The following is a 20646-nucleotide window of genomic DNA, read 5'->3' as shown; positions in this document are numbered from 1 at the left end:
CATCCATTTTACTCTAGTTTGTCTATGATGTATCAACTCCATACTTTCTATTGCCTTTCTCAGTTCATTTTTATCTCCCCATCATCTCTATATCTCTCGCATACACTTTTCCCTTTCTCCCCAATCTCTCTCTCTCTCTCTCTCTCTCTGTTACCTCTCTATCTTACTCTTCCCCACCTTCTTTTATTTTTCATATAATTCAATTGATTTCTTGAATATAATACAGAAACAATGTGATGACATGCATAGCTTGTTATTCAATATTTGCTTTTAATGTATCAATTCAAATTAAATATTGCTTATTGTTTTCAACATCTGAACATTTTTAAGAAGATAAGTTGCTGATAAGAAGATAAGTTGCTGATAAAAAGATACATGTCTAAATTTAAAATTAAAAAAAAAGACAGTTAATGACATGTTACGAGCTGTAACAGTAAAATTCATTTGCTCACAAATATATTAAACTTTTTTAACAAATAAATATTTATTACATCATAAATAAGAAAAATATATACATGAATACGAGCAGATTTTGTTGCTTTCTTTTCACACAAGCCAGATACAAGAATGAAAATTAGTCTAAAAGGATGCAGATTGGTGAAGTTGAAAAATGGGACAAATATCAAGAAAGTTATGAATTTGTAAAAAAAATTATGGGCAACCACTGTTCCTACGGAAATTTTCACCGAATCACTATTTCACCATGACGTAGTGCAGGATAATTCTCCTGTATGTTCCAACAAACAATTACTAAAATATTTATATTTCAAAATGTATTACTCAGAATATTTCTTTTTTGGTAACTTATGATAGTATGGTACTCATTTTGAGTAGTGCCACAAGGTAACAGATGCTTACCCGGTATTAGAAAAAAGAAAATAGTGATATCTTTGATGGTAGTTGAAAAAAGGGAGAGTTGACCATGAGTACGTCACAATCACAATCCAATGCATCCAATACATCACAATCCAATGACCAAATAGCCAGTTGCAGATTCACAGAGATTAAGTGATCTCATATTTCAAAGTTGGAACAAAAATAATTTTCTTATAATTTGTCTGATTTATTTTAAATTTTTACATTCTGTTTCTCATATTTTTTGCTTTCACACAACTGAACACATGTTAACAAAGCCTGAATTGCCCTATCAGCTTCAGTTAAAGGCAGGTTATTTTACGTACATCACTACCACTGCTGTAATGTATTTTCAATTGCGGCATTTTTGATGAAGGCGTACATCAATTTCCTGTTCCTGTACCCAAGCATCATTACTCATGTGTTATTCAGTTGATGATGCATTGTGGGACGTTGCTGTCGACAAGTCGGTACATTGTGAGCAGCTGATAGTAGTATGAGTAAATATGAAGTAGAGTCAGTAGAATACCCTGCCTTTAAAGGGAAATCTGATATTGAATTTCAATGCACATCTCCCATCATAACATTCATACATGCGTCTTCCCAACAAGAAACAACAGTGACAAAGCATACCATTATCACAATGGATCACTGTCTTACAACATTGCCCCAAATAAAATTACATAGAATGACTTGGAAATTTCTCCTCTGTACCGTTGCCTTTTAAATTTCACTTGGTCTTTGCAGATTTCTTGGACTTCTTTGACTTTGCTGATGTCACACCAGCTCTGCTCTTTGCAGACAGCCTGGGCGGATCCTTGGTCCTTGGAGGGGGGCCAAGGTGCTCTGGGCGGGGCAGGGCAGTCTTCTCGAGGTAGAAAGAGAGGTCTTCAAGGGTTCCTTCTACCCTGGTCTGAAGCAGCTTCTCGGTCTGAGAGGTGTGGTGCTGGATCGCATCCTGAATCAACTCAGATACTTGCTGTAAATGCAGATGGAGAGAGGGAGGAAGAAATAGAGAGAGAGCGAGAGAAAGAAAAAAATTAAAGAATGGGAGAAAAGGGGTATCAAGTCACAAGATCTTTAGGTCAAAAAAGTGCCAAGGCCAAAATATAATTATAAGAGAACAAAAAAAAAAGTATTTCCTTCCTATCATTACACTTAATCTTTTACTACTCTTGCATATAGATACACCATTCTCTAAGTTCAACTGAACTACAAGCAAGATGGGCTAATAAGCAATGTGATGTATGCATGAAAAGCCTTCCCCACTGCACCATAAACTTGAAAGGTCTAGCTTGTAGGACATTGCCTATGAATAAATAACCAATCTGATGTCTGCAAGTGTTCACATTCAATGGTTTATTTTTGACTTTTTTATCTATCTTGGACGGTGTCTTTGTTTTCCTTGAAGGATTGGTTCTCCTCTATGTTGTTGAGGGTTCTCTTCTTGTACCTTGATGTCATTCAGTCTGGACTTGAATTGAATTGAATTGAATTGATCTTTATTCATTCATCATAAAAACATCATAACATGTCATACATATAAAATACAAAACATAGCATACAAGTTAAAGGGAAACATTTACAATACAATACAACAACAAAAATATATATGAATGTGGAGACAGCTAGGAAAGCCAACTTCTCTTCCTCTTCCAGTTCACTCATTCTTCTTCCATATTCCAAGGAGTCTCAGACACTTTATTTATTGTTTACATTCCTTTATATTCCCAAGTTTTATTTTGGACTTACCTGTCTGTCTAGGACAGAGTCTTTGCTCTCCTTGAAGGGTTGGTTCTCCTCTATGTCATTGAGGATTGTCTCTTCCTGTACCTTGATGTCATTCAATCTAGACTTCTCTTCCTCTTCCAATTCATTTATTTGTCTTTCGTATTCCCAAACACTCAGTGGTTTAGCTTCCTGTGTAAAGTATATCAAATGTAATCAAATGCTCATGGTGCAAAAGATGAAATGACAAAAAGCAATGTAGACATGTTTAAAGCTTATCAACTCTAGTGTGGCTAGGAGGGATTAGACCACACAGCGAGGTCACTGACAGGTGACTATCTTATCAACTCAGCTTTCAAATAACATAAGAAATAGAGGATCATGGGGGACCAACAGGCACACCGATCAGGGAAGTTTTCTATATAGAGGGAGCAAGTAGCTACAAGTAGGACAGTGGGGCTTTAAAACAAGTATAGGAGTTATAAATGAGTGTCAATGATACTTTATAAGCTGGAGAAACTGAATCGTAGGTAAAGTTTGTAGGGTCAGTCACATCATGCAATATTCTACATGTTGATACGAAATATCAATATGGATAGTGTCGCATTTAGAGGGGCCTATTACTGAAACTATTTCAATCTTAATATCTTCACTCTGTGTAAACTCACATCAAGAGGATAGGCTTCTGGTGGAGGAATGACATCTAGGTGTTGCTTTACAGTCATTGGTTCCCTGTCTGTAGTGAATACCATCTGGTAGAGTTGATAGTGGGCCATGTAGGTTTCAAACAAGTGGCTGGTGAAGAGTCTAAGGTTGCTCTCACTGATTTTATTCTCATTCAGGTATCGCTGGGAGATTTCACGATAAATCTTGATTGCTGATGATAGTGGTTGACCTGACAAAACAAATAATATAAAATTAATTAAAACTACAATCCTTCATTTATACACAACAAGATGAATGTTTAGATTATGAGTGTGATCTATCTTACAAATAATTCAATGTAATATTCAATTCTAATTTCTAAAACTGTTAGCCTATAGAGTACCGAAGCTGTGACATCATAAAAATCTATTTTTGGAATTTCTCAATTTTTCTTCATTTTCCGAAAGAGCATAAAAAATAATGTCCAAATGTTGAAAACCAATTGAATATGTTAAGTATTGGCTGACATATGACCATCTGAATAAATAGATTTCCTATAGGAACTCAGTGTTATATTGCTCTGGCTCGTAATGTTATGAACCAGAGCAATATAACAGTCAATCAGTCAATCACCAAGAGTTGACTTCACTTTTATGACCGACAGGTCTTATTTAAAATTAATGCACTGTGCGCTGAACCTACCATCATAAGCAATTCTCAGGCCTTAAATTTCAGTATTTTTAGGGCAAGGCCACTTTTCTGTAGGGCACATTCCTATATTACAGCACAAATAGGAAGAATTGGAAAGGGCACAAAAAATCTCCAAGGCCAATGAGAGGGGCATTGAGGCCAATCAAAGGGGCATCCACGGCCATGGCCTTGGATTAATTTAAGCCCTGAATTCTGATCAAAATAAATATGAACGCAAGCTCAAGTTTTTTTGGGTGGGACAACAAGTTGCAAGTTGCTGATTGTCACTGCGCTTACCACCGAATCTGGTGACAGCGAATTATGATACAATACACATGGACACTGACTACTAAATGGCTATAGCTGTATACAGGTTAGTAGTAATTACCAATTGTTCCTTGTTGAAACTGTGATGCGACCTGTACGAGTGCTGGGACCTGTGACCAAGGGACACCCTTCTGGACTCCAAACATCAAGCTTCCATAGAGGAAGTCTAGAAGAATTGATTCTCTCATTTGAGCATCTTCATCAAAATCTTCCATCGCCCAGCCAAGCAACTCTCCAAGCCGCAACCTGCCATCCATTTTCTGTGCATTAATTGTAAAGAAGAAAAAAAAGTTATAAAAAAAAAATCATGGTTTACATCCTAGATTAGGGTGTCTGAATGATTTTTCAATTTTATCTTTGGGAGCGGTTTTCACCATTTTGGTTGGAAAATTGAAAAAAAAAAAAATTTAATCAGAATAATACATTTCAAATTTCAAGACTAACCAATGTTTCTACCAAAAGATACAGCCCCTCAAAATCTAGGCAATATTCATCCAATTTTTTGTCAGAATCGACGAAAAACACTTAAGACTTATTTTGTTTTGCTAAATTCAGCAAAACAGCTGCATTGCGCAATATGCAAGCGTACTCATAAGCGTACGCTTGTTGCTTAGCTGCATGCGCTACTTGAGCCCGATCGCAACCAAAACACAAACATACACACGCGCGCTATCACACAGTCCGAATTGCATATTCATGTGCAGATTTTACACGCCATCGCCATGGGTTTGGGCTGAGCAGCGCTCACGCCTCCCTAATTAGCTGATCGAAAAATGGGGGGAACAGTATTTTTAAAATGTAATAACTTGTGATCCCTTGGGGCTGGCGAAAAACAAGCGCATGGATCGATTCCGTAATAATCAATCGATCTGCCATTTCTAAAAAGTGGCAAATTTTAGAGCTAGGATGCAAACAACATTTTAATCGCTGTTTTGACCAAGATATTTTTAGAATTCTAAAATGACGGCCCTTTGGAAATATGGAGATTAATCTGCTCTTTCATACGACACCTCATTTATTGAGTATCACCTTCAGGATCACAAGAAATAAACATTTGAATCTCGATTTGGTCATAAAAACATTGGCCAATTTTGCATGATCGCGCAATGCACATAGACTGCATAGGGATGCGTGCAATCTCTATGGGAAGGATTTTAGGACACAACATCGGGTGCGGGATCAGACACCCTACCTACATGGTTATCATTTAGGTATGGGTGTGATCATATTTTGCAGGTGACCATCATTGCGGACAACCTTTATCCTTGAACTTTAGCAACACTTCTAAATTCTGATACCATCAAGATGGCTTTCATCACCCCCCCCCCCCCCCCCACCCCCATGATGAATATCAGTCTAGATGTCTACTCTTTTCCTTTTGAATTTTAGCATTTTTGCCATCGATCTTATATCGACATGTTGACTTGTTTTGGCGCTCATCATTTGGCATTTCATCATCATCATCATTTGTTAGTCTAGAGTAGATTCCACTTTATATTCATCATCACCATCATCATCATTATTAACAGTTAACCAAGCCATCTTCATTCACAGCTCAGTCATACTCATAGTCATAGACCTACGATTGCACGATTGCACGTTACAAAAAGTTAAACGTGTGGGACCATTAAAATGGTTTACTTGAACAATATTTGCCAAGTAGATAAGTTATTTGCCAAACACTTGAATGACAAATAATAAACTTAAAGGAACAATGAACATAATACTTTAAAAAGATTCTCACTTCTAAATTTGCAACCCATTTAGCGTTTTCCACTGAAATATTCTCGGCCATTTCGCTTGTGTTGCTATGCAACTTCTTCTATTGTTGTGAGCGCACGATGAGTGCATGTACGTGGCGCACACGTACGTACGACTTTGCAGCACACGCGAACCGGCAAAATTAGACGCGTTGCGTCTGTGTACCGTCACGGCTCCCGTGATTTTGTAGGTCCATGTTTTGACGAATGAAGTGAGCGCAACTATAAAACCGTTTAGAAATTTACACGAACAAGGAGGTCCCCTAGAGTGTTTCTGCCCCCCTCCCCCCCCCCCCCAAAAAAAAGATGAAAGATTAACCCTCAAAATTCTCGATCAGACAGCTAGGCCAAAAGAAAATAAGAGGAAAAGAGAAACGAAGAAGAAGAAAAAGTATCGGTAGTAATAGTAATAATAGTAGAAGGAGAAGAAGAAGAAGAAAAAAAGGAATAATGATAATAATAACGAAGAAGAAAAAGAAGAAGGAAGCTAGAGGAGGAGGAAAGGGGAGCAATACCTCAGTAATGCATTTTAGAAGTCTTGTCGTTATTTTATCTTTTTATTGGTGGAAGTGCATTTAAGATGAGTCAAGGATCGACAATCACTTTAGAGATGATAGGACAAGGCTGAAGCGTTTTTCTTTTTTAATTTATTGTTATGATGAAGCAAAGAGAAATACGCTTCACATTTGTGTTTCTTGTATTACAGAACTCAGTGAATAGGAACTTTTGTTGTGCGCAGTATTAATTCATTTTACACCTCAAAACACCCCCACCATATCTGAACAAGCCTTTAAAATACTTAAAGAAATGAGAAGGGACCGAAAACTCGTAAGAGAGTTTTAAAAGTGTCACCCAATTTGGTTGTGACTTAAATTTGATCAATAGCTAAAACTGAGCGAGGCTAGGGGTAGGAAACATTTTCAAAATGTTTCTACCTAATCAGTTAAGTCTGGTTACGTGTCCAGAAACATCGCTTGAAAAATATATTGCATGTTTTTTTTCATAAAGAAACAACATTTCTCTATGAGATCGACTTCCATTTTGACAATTCAAATATTGATTGAAAGTATTTCTTTTTCTTTAAGTATCACTTTTCCATATCAATGTAAAAAGTAAATATGGCTGACAGTAAAGTAATTGCTCATAATAAAATGCCCAGCGCACACCACACGGCCCTCATGTGATCCGAATTTTAAAGAAATGGCGATTATATTAGATATGGAAATCTAAACAAACGCCTTCTTCCTGATCTAGATGATGAATAATGACAAGAATACTAGCAACCGGCATGTTAGTGCACTGTAACCTGCTGATCAGAATTAAGGCGGAATCGGCTTCAGATCGAAGACAATCGCACTATTAATTGGTCTGACGTCATTTTTTTAAATTCTAAGCCGATTTAGCTTTTCCTTTTTATCAAGCTTATAGCTATTCAGATCCTCGAACATTAATATTTTCTAAGTTTAAATATTCATATAAAATGCTATTGCAATTTCTTTCAAAATCGGATCATAGCCAGATTGAGGTGTACGGTAGGTTTGGTTTTGATGGGACTAACATCGATCATCATAGTGTTATGATCCTTCTACCAAAACAAATCTAGTACATGCATGTATAATTATGTTCTATCTCTTCGATGTAACTATGCGACATGGATTTTGGTAAAAAATTATCGAATCATAAAATATATCAAGGCCTTTGTGATTTGATTGAACATAGTCAAAAGAAGGAAGGAAAACGAAAGTAATCTTCTCATACTTGTCTCCTCTAATTATCCTTATTTCATATCTTCCAAAATGTAAGAAAAAAAACACCCTAAAATAAATAATAAATCAATCTTCATAGATATAATGACACAACAAACAAAAACTTGACAGTAGAATAAAAATTAAACGGCTTGTCTGTTTATTTTCACATACCCCAGAGGCATCGCCTTGCATTAATAATCTCGATATGTATCTAATGCATGCTCGTTCGTCTACATCATTTAAATACATTTTCAGTGTGAGAATGATATTTAGGAAAAGGAGACATACAGTTTTTTAGGCACAACATGAACAATGTGCGCTTAAATGATTAAACCTTTGATTGGAGACAGAACCAATCTCAATTTTTGCTCGGAATGTTTCATTTCACATTCTTCCCTTCATCCTTCCCGTGATGACGTTCATCCAAGTAGACTCTACGAATCACTCTAGAGATGATAAACATACTTTAAAAGCTGTTTCCTTCATTTGATGATACACTCCACGATCCAATTCTTGTGGCTTTCCCCGTTCATCCCTATTTAATTCCTGGAACGCTAGCCCATCCCACTACAGTGGCCCTGTATTAAACTTGCCAGTCATTGTGACTCGGACAAATAGACATGAAAAGCTCCTCAAGCTATATGATTATACTTCAGTTATAAATGGCGTTTTTGAAACTCATCTTAATAACAATCGATTGTTCTTCTCTGAATAAAAAACTTGACATGATTGATCGAACCGTATTCCCAAATCGTAACATTCATTCATATCAAAAGATTATAATCGTCGGGAGCCAGAATTCGTTCAAACAAATGTAGAGATACTGGCGGTTCATGCATGTTTCTCCCTCCCCCTCCCCGTTAACGCATAATATTGTCATTCAAAGCATAACGACATTATATACCCACAATTAGCGCGTCTTGACAGGTTGCCCCCCCCCCCCCCAGTTTATTTCAAAAAGTAATTTGAAGATTACAAGTAATATGTCATGTATCTTTTACGACTTATTTTTGACAATATTATTACTGACAAATAGTTCTGATGGTAAGTGCTATTTGTCACAATCCATGTCATATCATAATTTGTTTTCGTCATTGGGGGCGCGGTAACTCCTGGTTCTCTGGTAGGTTTTCGTTGTGCAGGATGTACTGGAAGAAGAGATCTACTTCGAACGGATCAAACGGGTTCAGTTTCAAGGTGAGATCGTTCATCGGTAGCTGATACATTGCGAGCTGACGAGCTCTTTCATCTACGAGAGAAATAGAAAATCATTATGATATCAAAAGAGGGTACATTATTATAGACCGCATGTCACGATTCCAGGGCCCCGTCTTACAAAGAGTTGATGTCAATCACAACTATGTACATAAGAGATGGGAGACTGCAAACTTGCGATTGATTGGAGGACTTGATATTGATTCGGATCAATATCAACTCTTTGTAAGACGGGGCCCAGGCCTCTCATTGGTCTAAACAGGAGGCATAAAGTTGGTTCACTACGGAATGCTGAGCAAAATAGCCTCATCTTATCTATAGGCATGAAATATTATAGCCCCCCCCCCCCCCCCCGGGTGATCTTGAGACTGCATTATACCACTCGACTAGTCCGCCTCGTAACGAAGCACAATGAAGTTTCGAGATCAACTTGGGCAGACTGTGCCCCAGGCGGTCAATATTTCTATGTCAATTTACAAATTATGTAACATGATAACGATACACAAGGATTCTAGGAAAAGAAAACATAACCATGATTATTAAAGGTATTACAAAGTTTTGGTATGGGGTCATGAATTTGGTTCAAATTAACATATTGGAAGCATATGCGTTTTTACAATATTCAATGATCGTTGTCGCGTTTGAAATCGAGTCTAAAGTACTGGAATTGTAAATAATAAACTCTTTATGTTGTATAGCACCCTCTCAAGACTGATATTACTTTAGCTCTAAAGTATTGTTTTGCTTTACTACAGTCGACCGATTTGCTATTCCCGTTTGGAAATTATATATCAGAACTGCATACTCTGAGATTTTCATGATCGCATCTACCATGGAATGGCCTTAAACCGCTATTTGAAAAATTTGAAATTTACCGGGAGCACCGGTAAATATTTGATTATTCAATTTCTCAAAAGCAGAAGTGTTTTAGGGGGTACATTTTCTAGTGCTCATAATACATACACAGGGGCATCCAAATATATCAATATTTCAAAGAATTACTATCAATCCAACTTTCAAAATTTCCCGAAACTTTGCATTACCCTTAACATCTGTCATTATTAAGTTTTAACTTGATCATGAATACAAAATAAGGAAAACCATGAATGATCCTTTAGACAGAAATGTATACAACCAATTTTAGTCAATGCGTATTATTTTATTATATGGCTAACTATATATCAAAAGAAAATATCACGTTATCATAGTTATCTAGTGTTCCTAGATCGTACCTGGAAGATGACGATGACGGTGATCTTTTCCTTGACCCGGTGGATGGGGGTGAGCACGACGACCAGGGTTGGCTTCAACCGGAGGCGGAACGGGGCGTTCCAGCTGGACTGCATCTGTTGGCTCGCCTCGGCTATCTTCCACATTTAAATTCACATATTGCTGCTCAACGTTGCCTGTGGGCGATTGGTTAGGAGTTTCTCCTAGGACCTGTTCCTCAAAGACTTTTTTCAATGACAAATTACAAAAATCAGTGACAAATCTGTTGATAACCAATCAGAAGCAGGGGTTTCAGTAGATTATAGCATAGACTGCCATATGTCACTGAAGACAAGTTTTGTGAAACGGGGCCCTGCAAACAAATAGGAATAACGTCTGTTAAAATAATAACATATGGGGAAGGGAATTGGGATGTTTGCTACATCTAACAATTTCAATGATGACGAGCGTGAGTCTGAACGGGTTTTCCGGTATTAGAAAATACATTTTCACTGGATGAGTTCAATTAAAGAAAAAAAAAGAAGATGAATGAAACCACGAAATTTTCCACTCTTTATTTACTAGGTAAAAAAGATGCCCCACACGAGGGAACTTATGTGTCCGACTTCTATCTTTGGTCATTTGTTAATAGATTTTGTTGCAACTTGGTCAATATTTTGTCCAATATAAAGAATAATTACATCATTAAATCAAAAGAGGCAAAATTATGCCAAAGTCTGGTTTAAAAGAACGCCCAAAATTGTATGGACACATAATTACCCTTGACCTAGAATTTTACCGGATCTTTCAAAAGAAGTGGAATGGGTACCTGTTAGTGGATATTCCGCTGTGTTGGTTATGTTTTGACCATTAGTTGACCGTTCTCCTCGCCTCCTTTGCCCGCTTACATATTGATCAGTCCACAGATTTTTCTTCTGAAATGGCTGTGCTCCTTTTCTTTGACGAAGTCGTCCAAGCATACTCCCGAGATCATTCCTAACAATATTTCGTTTACTTCTCAGAGACACTTCTTGACTGTCATCCTCACTCTTCTGTTGCGATTGTCCATTTGGCGGAACGGGAAGTTCTAGAGGGAAAAAGGAATCACTGCTGTTTTCGCCACCTACAGATCGGACATCTCGGTACCTCCAGCCTCCTGATAGTTGTGTCCATCCATTCTGCGTCTTCCTTCCTCTTCCTCTTCGGTGATGCGCATTGATAAAGTCCTCAACAGACATGCCAGGGAGCATCTCTATTGGTCTACGTCTCCGTTTCCGATTCCAAGTAGTTGCCTGGCGCTTTTGTCGCCTCTCCTCCCCTTGCGCTGTGGCTGTTGCCTTCGAGAAAACAGGATCAATGTCGACTTCATCAAGCGATGATAGTCCGCTACCTCCCCATCTTCGCAAAGACACTTCTTGACTGTCTTCCTCACTCTTCTGTTGGGATTGTCCGTTTGGCGGAACGGGAAGTTCTAGAGGGAAAAAGGAATCACTGCTGTTTTCGCCACCTACAGATCGGACATCTCGGTACCTCCAGCCTCCGGATAGTTGTGTCCATCCATTCTGCGTCTTCCTTCCTCTTCCTCTTCGGTGATGCGCATTGATAAAGTCCTCAACAGACATGCCAGGGAGCATCTCTATTGGTCTACGTCTCCGTTTCCGATTCCAAGTAGTTGCCTGGCGCTTTTGTCGCTTCTCCTCGCCTTGCGCTGTGGCTGTTGCCTTCGAGAAAGCAGGATCAATGTCGACTTCATCAAGCGATGATAGTCCGCTACCTCCCCATCTTCGCAAAGACACTTCTTGACTGTCTTCCTCACTCTTCTGTTGGGATTGTCCGTTTGGCGGTACGGTAAGTTCTAGAGGGAAAAAGGAATCACTGCTGTTTTCGCCACCTACAGATCGGACATCTCGATACCTCCAACCTCCGGATAGTTGTGTCCATCCATTCTGCGTATTCCTTCCTCTTCCTCTTCGCTTATGCGCATTGATAAAGTCCTCAACAGACATGCCAGGGAGCATCTCTATTGGTCTACGTCTCCGTTTCCGATTCCAAGTAGTTGCCTGGCGCTTTTGTCGCTTCTCCTCGCCTTGCGCTGTGGCTGTTGCCTTCGAGAAAGCAGGATCAATGTCGACTTCATCAAGCGATGATAGTCCGCTACCTCCCCATCTTCGCAAAGACACTTCTTGACTGTCTTCCTCACTCTTCTGTTGTGATTGTCCGTTCGGCGATACGGTAAGTTCTAGAGGGAAAAAGGAATCACTGCTGTTTTCGCCACCTACAGATCGGACATCTCGATACCTCCAACCTCCGGATAGTTGTGTCCATCCATTCTGCGTCTTCCTTCCTCTTCCTCTTCGGTGATGCGCATTGATAAAGTCCTCAACAGACATGCCAGGGAGCATCTCTATTGGTCTACGTCTCCGTTTCCGATTCCAAGTAGTTGCCTGGCGCTTTTGTCGCTTCTCCTCGCCTTGCGCTGTGGCTGTTGCCTTCGAGAAAGCAGGATCAATGTCGACTTCATCAAGCGATAATAGTCCGCTACTTCCCCATCTTCGCAAAGACACTTCTTGACTGTCTTCCTCACTCTTCTGTTGCGATTGTCCGTTTGGCGGTACGGTAACTTCTAGAGGGGGAAAGGAATCACTGCTGTTTTCGCCACCTACAGATCGGACATCTCGGTACCTCCAGCCTCCGGATAGTTCGGTCCATCCATTCTGCATCTTCCTTCCTCTTCCTCTTCGCTTATGCGCATTGATAAAGTCCTCAACAGACATACCAGGGAGCATCTCTATTGGTCTACGTCTCCGTTTCCGATTCCAAGTAGTTGCCTGGCGCTTTTGTCGCTTCTCCTCGCCTTGCGCTGTGGCTATTGCCTCCGAGGAAGCAGGATCAATGTCGACTTCATCAAGCGATAATAGTCTTCTACGTCCCCACCTTCCAGCCTGATGTCTTGCCTTGCTGAACCGGCTGGCGAACGTACTGGCAGAGAAACTCGGCTTCTTCCGGCCAAAAGCTGACAAACCTCCGCTTGGAGGTTTCCCAATGACTCCAGAGAACGCACCGGGTACCCGCTTGGCGGCACTCGGTTGCATTGGACTCGAGTTGATCCGGTTGTATGTGATTCCCCTGTTGAACAAATTTTGATCTCGAATGTTCCCAAACCTCCGGTTGGACAACCCTGCTGGTACCTGAGGCATAATGTCGTGGGGTGGTTCTTGTAGTTCGTAACCCTCACGTTCAGCTAGGAGGTGATACAACGTTAAACAAATAGACGTAACATGAAATGCTAAAGTGCGTCATGCCACAAGTGTGCATCACGTTTTCTTGATAAAAATGTTAGCGTATATCTACCAAGTTTTAAGTCATGCAGCAACGGTTGTACAGGTAACGCGATATTAAAGGAAAATGTATTCTTGATATTTACATTAAGGGAAAGGCACTGAATTTTAGCAAACAAGACGACAGTGATTGCCTTCCCTAAGCATATTTAGTCAAATGATAACGATAAACTATTTAAATACCAGCTCACATCCTACGGCAAGACTGCTACTGCATTTTAAAAGACATTGTAATTGGAATAGGTTTACATTTCAAAATACTTGGCCTTTTCAATTATACGTCTCTAATTCGCTTGGCATATCTTATATTAAACCACTGCTCTACCCTGTATTAATATAAGAACGGGTAAATGAATGAATAATCAATTAAGTAAGTAAATAAATAAATAAACAAACAAATAAAAGTATGCCTGACTTAAAGTCTTTAACACCATTGATTCCTTAATTTCTTACCGCATTTCTCGAGGAAATCTTGAATATTATAGAGGTCAGATGAAAATCCGTGGCGCTTACACCCCTTCACAGGTGGCATACGTGATTTGGATAGCAGAAGGATATTCTGTGAAGCAAGGGCCTTGGGCAGGGCACAGTCACAGTGGATTGAGTTTCCTACCAAATCTCTGTACAATATAGAAGCATGGGAAAATGAAGTGCGTTAAAATGATTGATAGTCTTTATGATATAAAGAGGAGGCGATATATGGCGCTATCGAATCGTCGTCTGACTCTCGTGTCTTTCGTCATGCGCGTGAATTCGAGTCCTGCGCTGGGCAGACAGACAAAATACAAAAACAAAAATGATTGTCGCCGCGTTGTGTTTAAGCGCGCGCCTCCTGTCTTTTCTTGAAGCAGACTCGGGAGAAAACACTCCGTTCCTCGGACCAGAACCTTAAAAGGAGGACCCGTGTGTAGACATTGTGGCGTGCGCCTGTAGTCCCGCTAACAATGAAAGTTAAAAACTTTTTCAGCCGAGAACGCAGGTTCAAAACTGAGTCACGTCTTTGGGATGGTGACGTTTAAAGGCCGTTGACGTTTAAAAGTCGGTCCCCAACTAATCATATCTGATTGAAACACGTCTGTAAAAACCCAATACACACACATGAGAGTCACATCCTATATACATGTAGCACGTTATTACGCAACACTTCTCGCAAAGTGTGGTGTACCTGCAACAAAACTGGTAATCTTTCTGCAGATCTTCCTGATAGGATGCATAGCCCTTTGTAGATTAACAATAGAAGAAGAACAGAACAAATTATTGTTCTGATGCGATGGAAACTCCTCGTTTGAAAGTTATTAAAGGTTAAGCTACAGTCCCATATACGTCCCGGACCGTCCCGGACCATCCCGGACCCCATCCGGGGTGATCCGGGATTCGGTCCGTGTTGACACCGTGTTGGCACCGTGGTGGTCCTGGATGGTCCTGGATGGTCCTGGATGGTCCTGGATGGTCCTGGGCGGTCCGGGAGTCGACCCCGGATGTTTTTGACGGTCAAAAACTGCCGGGGTGGTCCGGGACGGTCCGGGACAATAGTTTGATCCGGGGTGATCCGTGTAGCCACCGTGCTGGGTCCGGGGTCATCCGTAGTGGCGCCGGGGCGGTCCGTGTTGATCCGTGGCAGTCCGGGAGTGAGTTATTGACCGCCCAGGACCATCCAGGACCATCCAGGACCATCCAGGACCATCCAGGACCACCCCGGTGCCAACACGGTGTCAACACGGACCGAATCCCGGATCACCCCGGATGGGGTCCGGGATGGTCCGGGACGGTCCGGGACGTATACGGGACTGTTGCTTAAAAGCATCACACTTTTTTGAACAAAACATCCCGGACCATCCCGGATCACCCCAGACCATGGTCCGGGATGGTCCGGAGTGGTCCGTGCTCGTCCGTGCTGGTCCGGCTTTATATGGGACTGGGGCTTTACCGGTCCCATATAAAGCCGGACCAGCACGGACGAGCACGGACCACTCCGGACCATCCCGGACCATGGTCTGGGGTGATCCGGGATGGTCCGGGATGTTTTGTTAAAAAAAGTGTGATGCTTTAAAAGCTACAGTCCCATATACGTCCCGGACCGTCCCGGACCATCCCGGACCCCATCCGGGGTGATCCGGGATTCGGTCCGTGTTGACACCGTGTTGGCACCGGGGTGGTCCTGGATGGTCCTGGATGGTCCTGGGCGGTCAATAACTCACTCCCGGACTGCCACGGATCAACACGGACCGCCCCGGCGCCACTACGGATGACCCCGGACCCAGCACGGTGGCTACACGGATCACCCCGGATCAAACTTTTGTCCCGGACCGTCCCGGACCACCCCGGCAGTTTTTGACCGTCAAAAACATCCGGGGTCGACTCCCGGACCGCCCAGGACCATCCAGGACCATCCAGGATCATCCAGGACCATCCAGGACCACCCCGGTGCCAACACGGTGTCAACACGGACCGAATCCCGGATCACCCCGGATGGGGTCCGGGATGGTCCGGGACGGTCCGGGACGTATATGGGACTGTAGCTTAAGACCAGTATTGGAAACGCCCCAATTTCAAAAAATGAAATGGAAGCTCTCATTACCAATCATGTGAAAGAATATGTTTTGACTAATACATGGTAATAAAAAATTTGCCGGGAAACCGCCTACTAATTCATATATTTGGTAAATTTGTTTCTCTCATGGTCTGTGAAAGATATAGGGTAGTCCCATATACATCTTTCTGTGTATAGTTCTTGTAACTTTACGAAGAATGGGCCAAATTTCTTATCATTTTGATGATTCCAGAACCTTGCAGATGCTAGATGCTAGATCAGGCCTTCTCAACTAGTTTATTAGAAGTGCCAAAACGAAAAGAATTTGTAGTTGAGGTGCCACCCTGTATGGTTGACTGTGCTGCGAGGGAGCGTAGCGACCGAGCCGAAAATGGTTGGGGTCCAGGGGCGAAGCCCTAACGGGGGTAGTAGGGGGCAGAGCCCCCTGAAGCTGGTGGATTTAGGGCTTTCTAAAGGCCCTAATGGGGCATTTTTAGCACCAGTTCATTCCACAATATAATCAATCATAATTTCATTTTGATGTGACAAAATTAGTACAATTCCTGGGTACAATTACACTGGAGGTATATTTATATGTAGTGTTTTGTGTGCAATAAACATAGGAAATGTCAAAATAAAGTGAAAATCAAACAACAAAAAAACAAGATGTTTCCAGAGATTGGCAATGTTAAAATTGGTATCCCATTGTAAGCTAATTGTTGTTCAGACCTTAGGTTTAGATTCGTATAAAATGGTAAAAAAAACAATAAATTCCCCTTTCTTCTTGTTTGTTAAGCAGGCATTTTGGGACCAAATTCGACTGCAACTTCTTGATTTAGCTGAGTATTTGATTCAAAAATATATATTTTCTTTCTTTCTGTTTTTTGTTTTGTTGTTGCAACAGTCGCGCGCCACTCCGACTGACCGCAAGCGCCACAAGTGGCGCGCGCGCCGCAAGTTGAGAAGGCCTGTGCTAGATGATCAACCGTTTCTGATCGATTTCACAACGTTTCTTTCACAATGCAATCGCATGACCATAACTAGTCTTTACCTTTAAGCTAAATAGGGGAATCGTACATTCAGCGCCTATATCACCTGATCAATTGTCACGTGAAACAATATTGTGAGACGCCTCATGATTTCACTGAGTGTTTAAAATTATTGCTGTTGTTGAAAAGTTTTCAGTCGGCAATCTTGTGGACAACTTAGCACCATTTCAGCAGGAGGAAATATCAACATAGATCATGATATTGTCGTAATAATTACGATAACATTAAATGATAAATTTCATTAAATATTATTGAATGAATTTCTCCTTAATGTCTGTAATTGTTTTAATACTTTTTGGAGCTTTTGTACTGTTCGATAGTATTATTTTAAAGACCATTCGTACCAAATTCAGGGATAATATAGTCTTTGAAGTTTCACATCAATTGCTTACTTCTGTATATTGATTATGATAGTACTTGTAGTTGGACCAACTGATGCGTAGTGGTCTTCATTTTTCTCCAGCTTTCGACGTAGTTGAGAACATAAATACTTCGATGGTTGTGAGTGCATTAGTGAATGTGCATTGCACGCAGTCTAAGTCACAACTCTACTCCATGTGACTTAACCGAGTGCAGCGCGTATTACTAATGCATGAGCTTCAAAACATGAATTAATTGTTTCATCAATAAGGTCTACAATATAGATATTAAGTTTAGAAATGAGCTTCAAACCCGAAAAACCACTAGGCGTGGTAGGGAAAATGATTTACGATCATGTGGTGTCGTTGCCTACATTCTAGAACTCCTTTTTATGAAAATGAGTAATGTTACATTATGCATGATTTGGACAAACAAATAACTTACAGTGTCTTTAGATTTGTGAGTTGTTCGATCGCTTTGCCTAAACCCGCGGGAGCCAGCCGATCAATAGTTGGGTGGATAGTTCTGAGAAGAAGAAAAAAAAAGTTATGAACAACTTCAGTTAAAAAAATACTTTGAGTGACATGAACTTTTATCTTGTAGCGTTCGATTAGAAATAATCAAGAGGTTCTTAAATTCCTACGCATTTTCTTAATCATTATAACTGTTACACTGACAATTTGAAATATACAGAACACAATATGAAAAGAACCTTTGCCGCAAAAAAAAAACGAGCAGAAATAATCATAACATTATAATCCATTCCCGACTCTCTCGAAAATTATGAAAAGCAACGGTTCGGCTGAAAGCACACTGCTTCATTTGTCCTCAGATTATAGAACATCGCGATCATAATACGTTCTGATTTTATATGTTATTTTCGGTTGTAAAATATGACAAGAGCTTTGGGCTCTTCTATGCAAATCAATTGAATTAGTTGGAGTCATGTGGTCGCTACATCTTAAAGGTATGAAAAAGGCAAGGGGCGAGGGGAGTGTGGAAAATGCCGATGTTGCATGAAAAGAGACCATTCTGCACTTCAGGGGTTTCTGCCATTGCTCTCAAGGGGCAAAAGTTTGAACCTTTATTTTTCGTTTCATTTGTCTAGAGTCTATGCCCCACATTGTACTAAACTTCAAGACGATGCTTATTTCTAAGCTTCGGTTAATCGCTTTCAACTAGAGAGCTAGTAAGGCGAAGGTTTAAGTTTTCTTTAGCTCAACGAGATCTTAGACACCGGTTCGGGTTTAGGGACATATATGTACTTACAGGGCTTTTAGCTGCTCAACATTCCTTAACATATCGTCTGGTAGAGGATTATCATCTGGTGACTTCATGGGCGGGTATATGCTGTTAGACAGGTAGAGAAAGAGAGAGAGGGGAGAAGAGACGAGAGAGAGGGAGAGAAAGAGAGAGAGGGGGAGAGAGAGAAGAGAGGGAGAGAAGAGAGAAAGAAAGACAGAGAGAAAGACAGACAGAGAGAGAGAGAGAAAGAAAGACAGACAGAGAGAGAGAGAGAGAGAGAAAGAGAGAGAGAGAGAGAGAGAGAGAAAGAAATATAGATGAGAGTTAACAGTCAATGGTAATTTAACGAAGATTATATCGACATTAAGTCAGAACTACGAAAGTTAAACGAAACGCTAACCTCGCAACTGGCTGAGATCAAATCTGGCCAAGATGAGCTAACTAGGTCTGTTGAGTTCTTCAGTGGGAGAGTAGACGAACTGACAAACGACATTAAGACGCTGAAGGACGACAACAAGTCTGTAAAAAAGGAAAACGCGGATCTAAAGCAAAAGTTGTCAGCACTAGAGAATCAAGTGAATGACCTTGATCAGTATCATCGGAGAATTAATCTGGAAGTGGCGGGTGTATCAGAACAGGAAGGCGAAAATGTGAGGGAGTCGGTATTGAAAGTTTTGAAGGTGGTCGCACCAGAGGTGAACTACACCGACATTGATGTATCCCATCGTCTAGGCCGCAAGAGGGAAGGTGTTTCTGGTTCGAGTCCAAGACCAATCATAGTACGATTTACAACCAGGAGGGTGAGAGATGAAGTGTATGCTGGTCGAAAGAAGCTGCGGGAGACAACTACTCGGGAGCTGGGCTTCTCAAGAGATGAGAGGATGATTTTCATCAACGAAAATCTTGCCCCGGCAACGAGGTCACTACTGAGGAAGGTGAATGAGGAAAGGAAGAAGGCTGGCTGGAAATTCCTGTGGACTGTAAATGGCACCATCCTGGTGAGGAAGAACCCCAATATGCCACCGATAGCCATCCATCGAGAAGAGGATCTCAACAAATTAAGTAGGGCCTAGTATGCTTCTGCCTTGTTGTACATTCATAATTTTATCTGTAAATGATGATTGACTTTGACACGATGACGAACATTTCCAGTGATTCTGATAATGTCACACAGGATATATTATGTGCTAATAATGAAGAATTGAAATGTGGATTGGATCCAAATGATAATGCTTCGGGTCTCATTTCCTCAAACTATTATACTGAGTCCTCGGCCAAAAATATTTTCAAAAGTATAACTGATTCTTGCTTGTCTATATTACATCTTAATGTTAGAAGTCTCAACAAGAATTATGAACAGTTTCGTTCGTTTATAGATAACACAGGAGTTCCCAAAAATACAGTATTAGGCGTAACTGAGACGTGGCTTTCAGATCAAAATAATACACTGTTTTCTCTCCCTGGATATGATATACTTACAAATAATCGTACAAACAAAATAGGTGGTGGTGTTGCATTCTTTGTGCCAAGTCAATTTGAATATGTTGTAATCGAAGACATGAAAGTGATGAATGAAATTGCAGAAACTTTGTTTATTGAAATTACTGATCGCAATAGAAGAAAAACTATCTTGGGAGTTGTTTATAAGCCACCTCAGAGCAACCATGCTGATTTTCTGGACACTTTGAATAATTTATTACACTATCACTCCGTTCAAAACAAAAAGTGTATCATAATGGGAGATTTCAACTATGATCTCTTAACGAGTGATGCTAATATTCATGCACATGATTTTTTAGAGACATTCCTCTCTGCCTCTTTCTTGCCACTTATTTCTAGACCCACTAGAATAACCAATACTTCGGCAACTCTTATTGACAACTTTTTTTCAAATGTACGCTCTGAATTTAAAGCTGGCATAGTTCTGTCAGATATTTCTGATCATTT

The 20646-nt window shown here is 40.5% G+C and overlaps 2 protein-coding genes across 2 annotated transcripts; both read right to left on the bottom strand.

Moving 5' to 3' along the window:
- Positions 1–252: 252 nt before the first annotated feature.
- LOC580346 (uncharacterized protein C8orf74) lies at positions 253–6118 on the bottom strand. The gene is made up of 5 exons (XM_780410.5): positions 5990–6118; positions 4307–4505; positions 3252–3478; positions 2608–2775; positions 253–1834 (listed from the first exon to the last, which is right to left on the bottom strand). Exons 1-5 carry the CDS (start codon positions 6038–6040, stop codon positions 1586–1588), a joined length of 894 nt encoding a protein of 297 aa, XP_785503.1. The 5' UTR covers positions 6041–6118; the 3' UTR covers positions 253–1585.
- A 2706-nt stretch (positions 6119–8824) lies between these two features.
- On the bottom strand, positions 8825–18798 carry LOC754335. Its single transcript, XM_030983426.1, has 6 exons — positions 18724–18798; positions 17899–17979; positions 13969–14135; positions 11007–13418; positions 10201–10422; positions 8825–9002 (listed from the first exon to the last, which is right to left on the bottom strand). Exons 1-6 carry the CDS (start codon positions 18789–18791, stop codon positions 8845–8847), a joined length of 3108 nt encoding a protein of 1035 aa, XP_030839286.1. The 5' UTR covers positions 18792–18798; the 3' UTR covers positions 8825–8844.
- Between the last annotated feature and the right edge of the window lie 1848 nt (positions 18799–20646).

This window comes from Strongylocentrotus purpuratus, unplaced genomic scaffold (genome assembly GCF_000002235.5).
Source record: "Strongylocentrotus purpuratus isolate Spur 01 unplaced genomic scaffold, Spur_5.0 spur5_scaffold_13, whole genome shotgun sequence".
NCBI lineage: Eukaryota > Metazoa > Echinodermata > Echinoidea > Camarodonta > Strongylocentrotidae > Strongylocentrotus > Strongylocentrotus purpuratus.
The sequence above is the reverse complement of the archived record's forward strand: the minus strand, read 5'-3'. Positions and strand labels throughout refer to the sequence as shown.

Excerpts from the sequence above, each read along its gene's own strand:
- LOC580346 (XM_780410.5), bottom strand. The coding sequence starts at position 6,040 with ATGGCCGAGAATATTTCAGTGGAAAACGCTAAATGGGTTGCAAATTTA. Across the intron at positions 3,479-4,306 it reads GTTTCAACAAGGAACAATTG|GTCAACCACTATCATCAGCA; the intron begins GTAATTACTACT and ends TTGTTTTGTCAG. Across the intron at positions 2,776-3,251 it reads CAGAAGCCTATCCTCTTGAT|GAAGCTAAACCACTGAGTGT; the intron begins GTGAGTTTACAC and ends TACTTTACACAG.
- LOC754335 (XM_030983426.1), bottom strand. The coding sequence starts at position 18,791 with ATGAAGTCACCAGATGATAATCCTCTACCAGACGATATGTTAAGGAAT. Across the intron at positions 14,136-17,898 it reads CTCACAAATCTAAAGACACT|AGATTTGGTAGGAAACTCAA; the intron begins GTAAGTTATTTG and ends TATATTGTACAG. Across the intron at positions 9,003-10,200 it reads CCGTCATCGTCATCTTCCAG|ATGAAAGAGCTCGTCAGCTC; the intron begins GTACGATCTAGG and ends TTTCTCTCGTAG.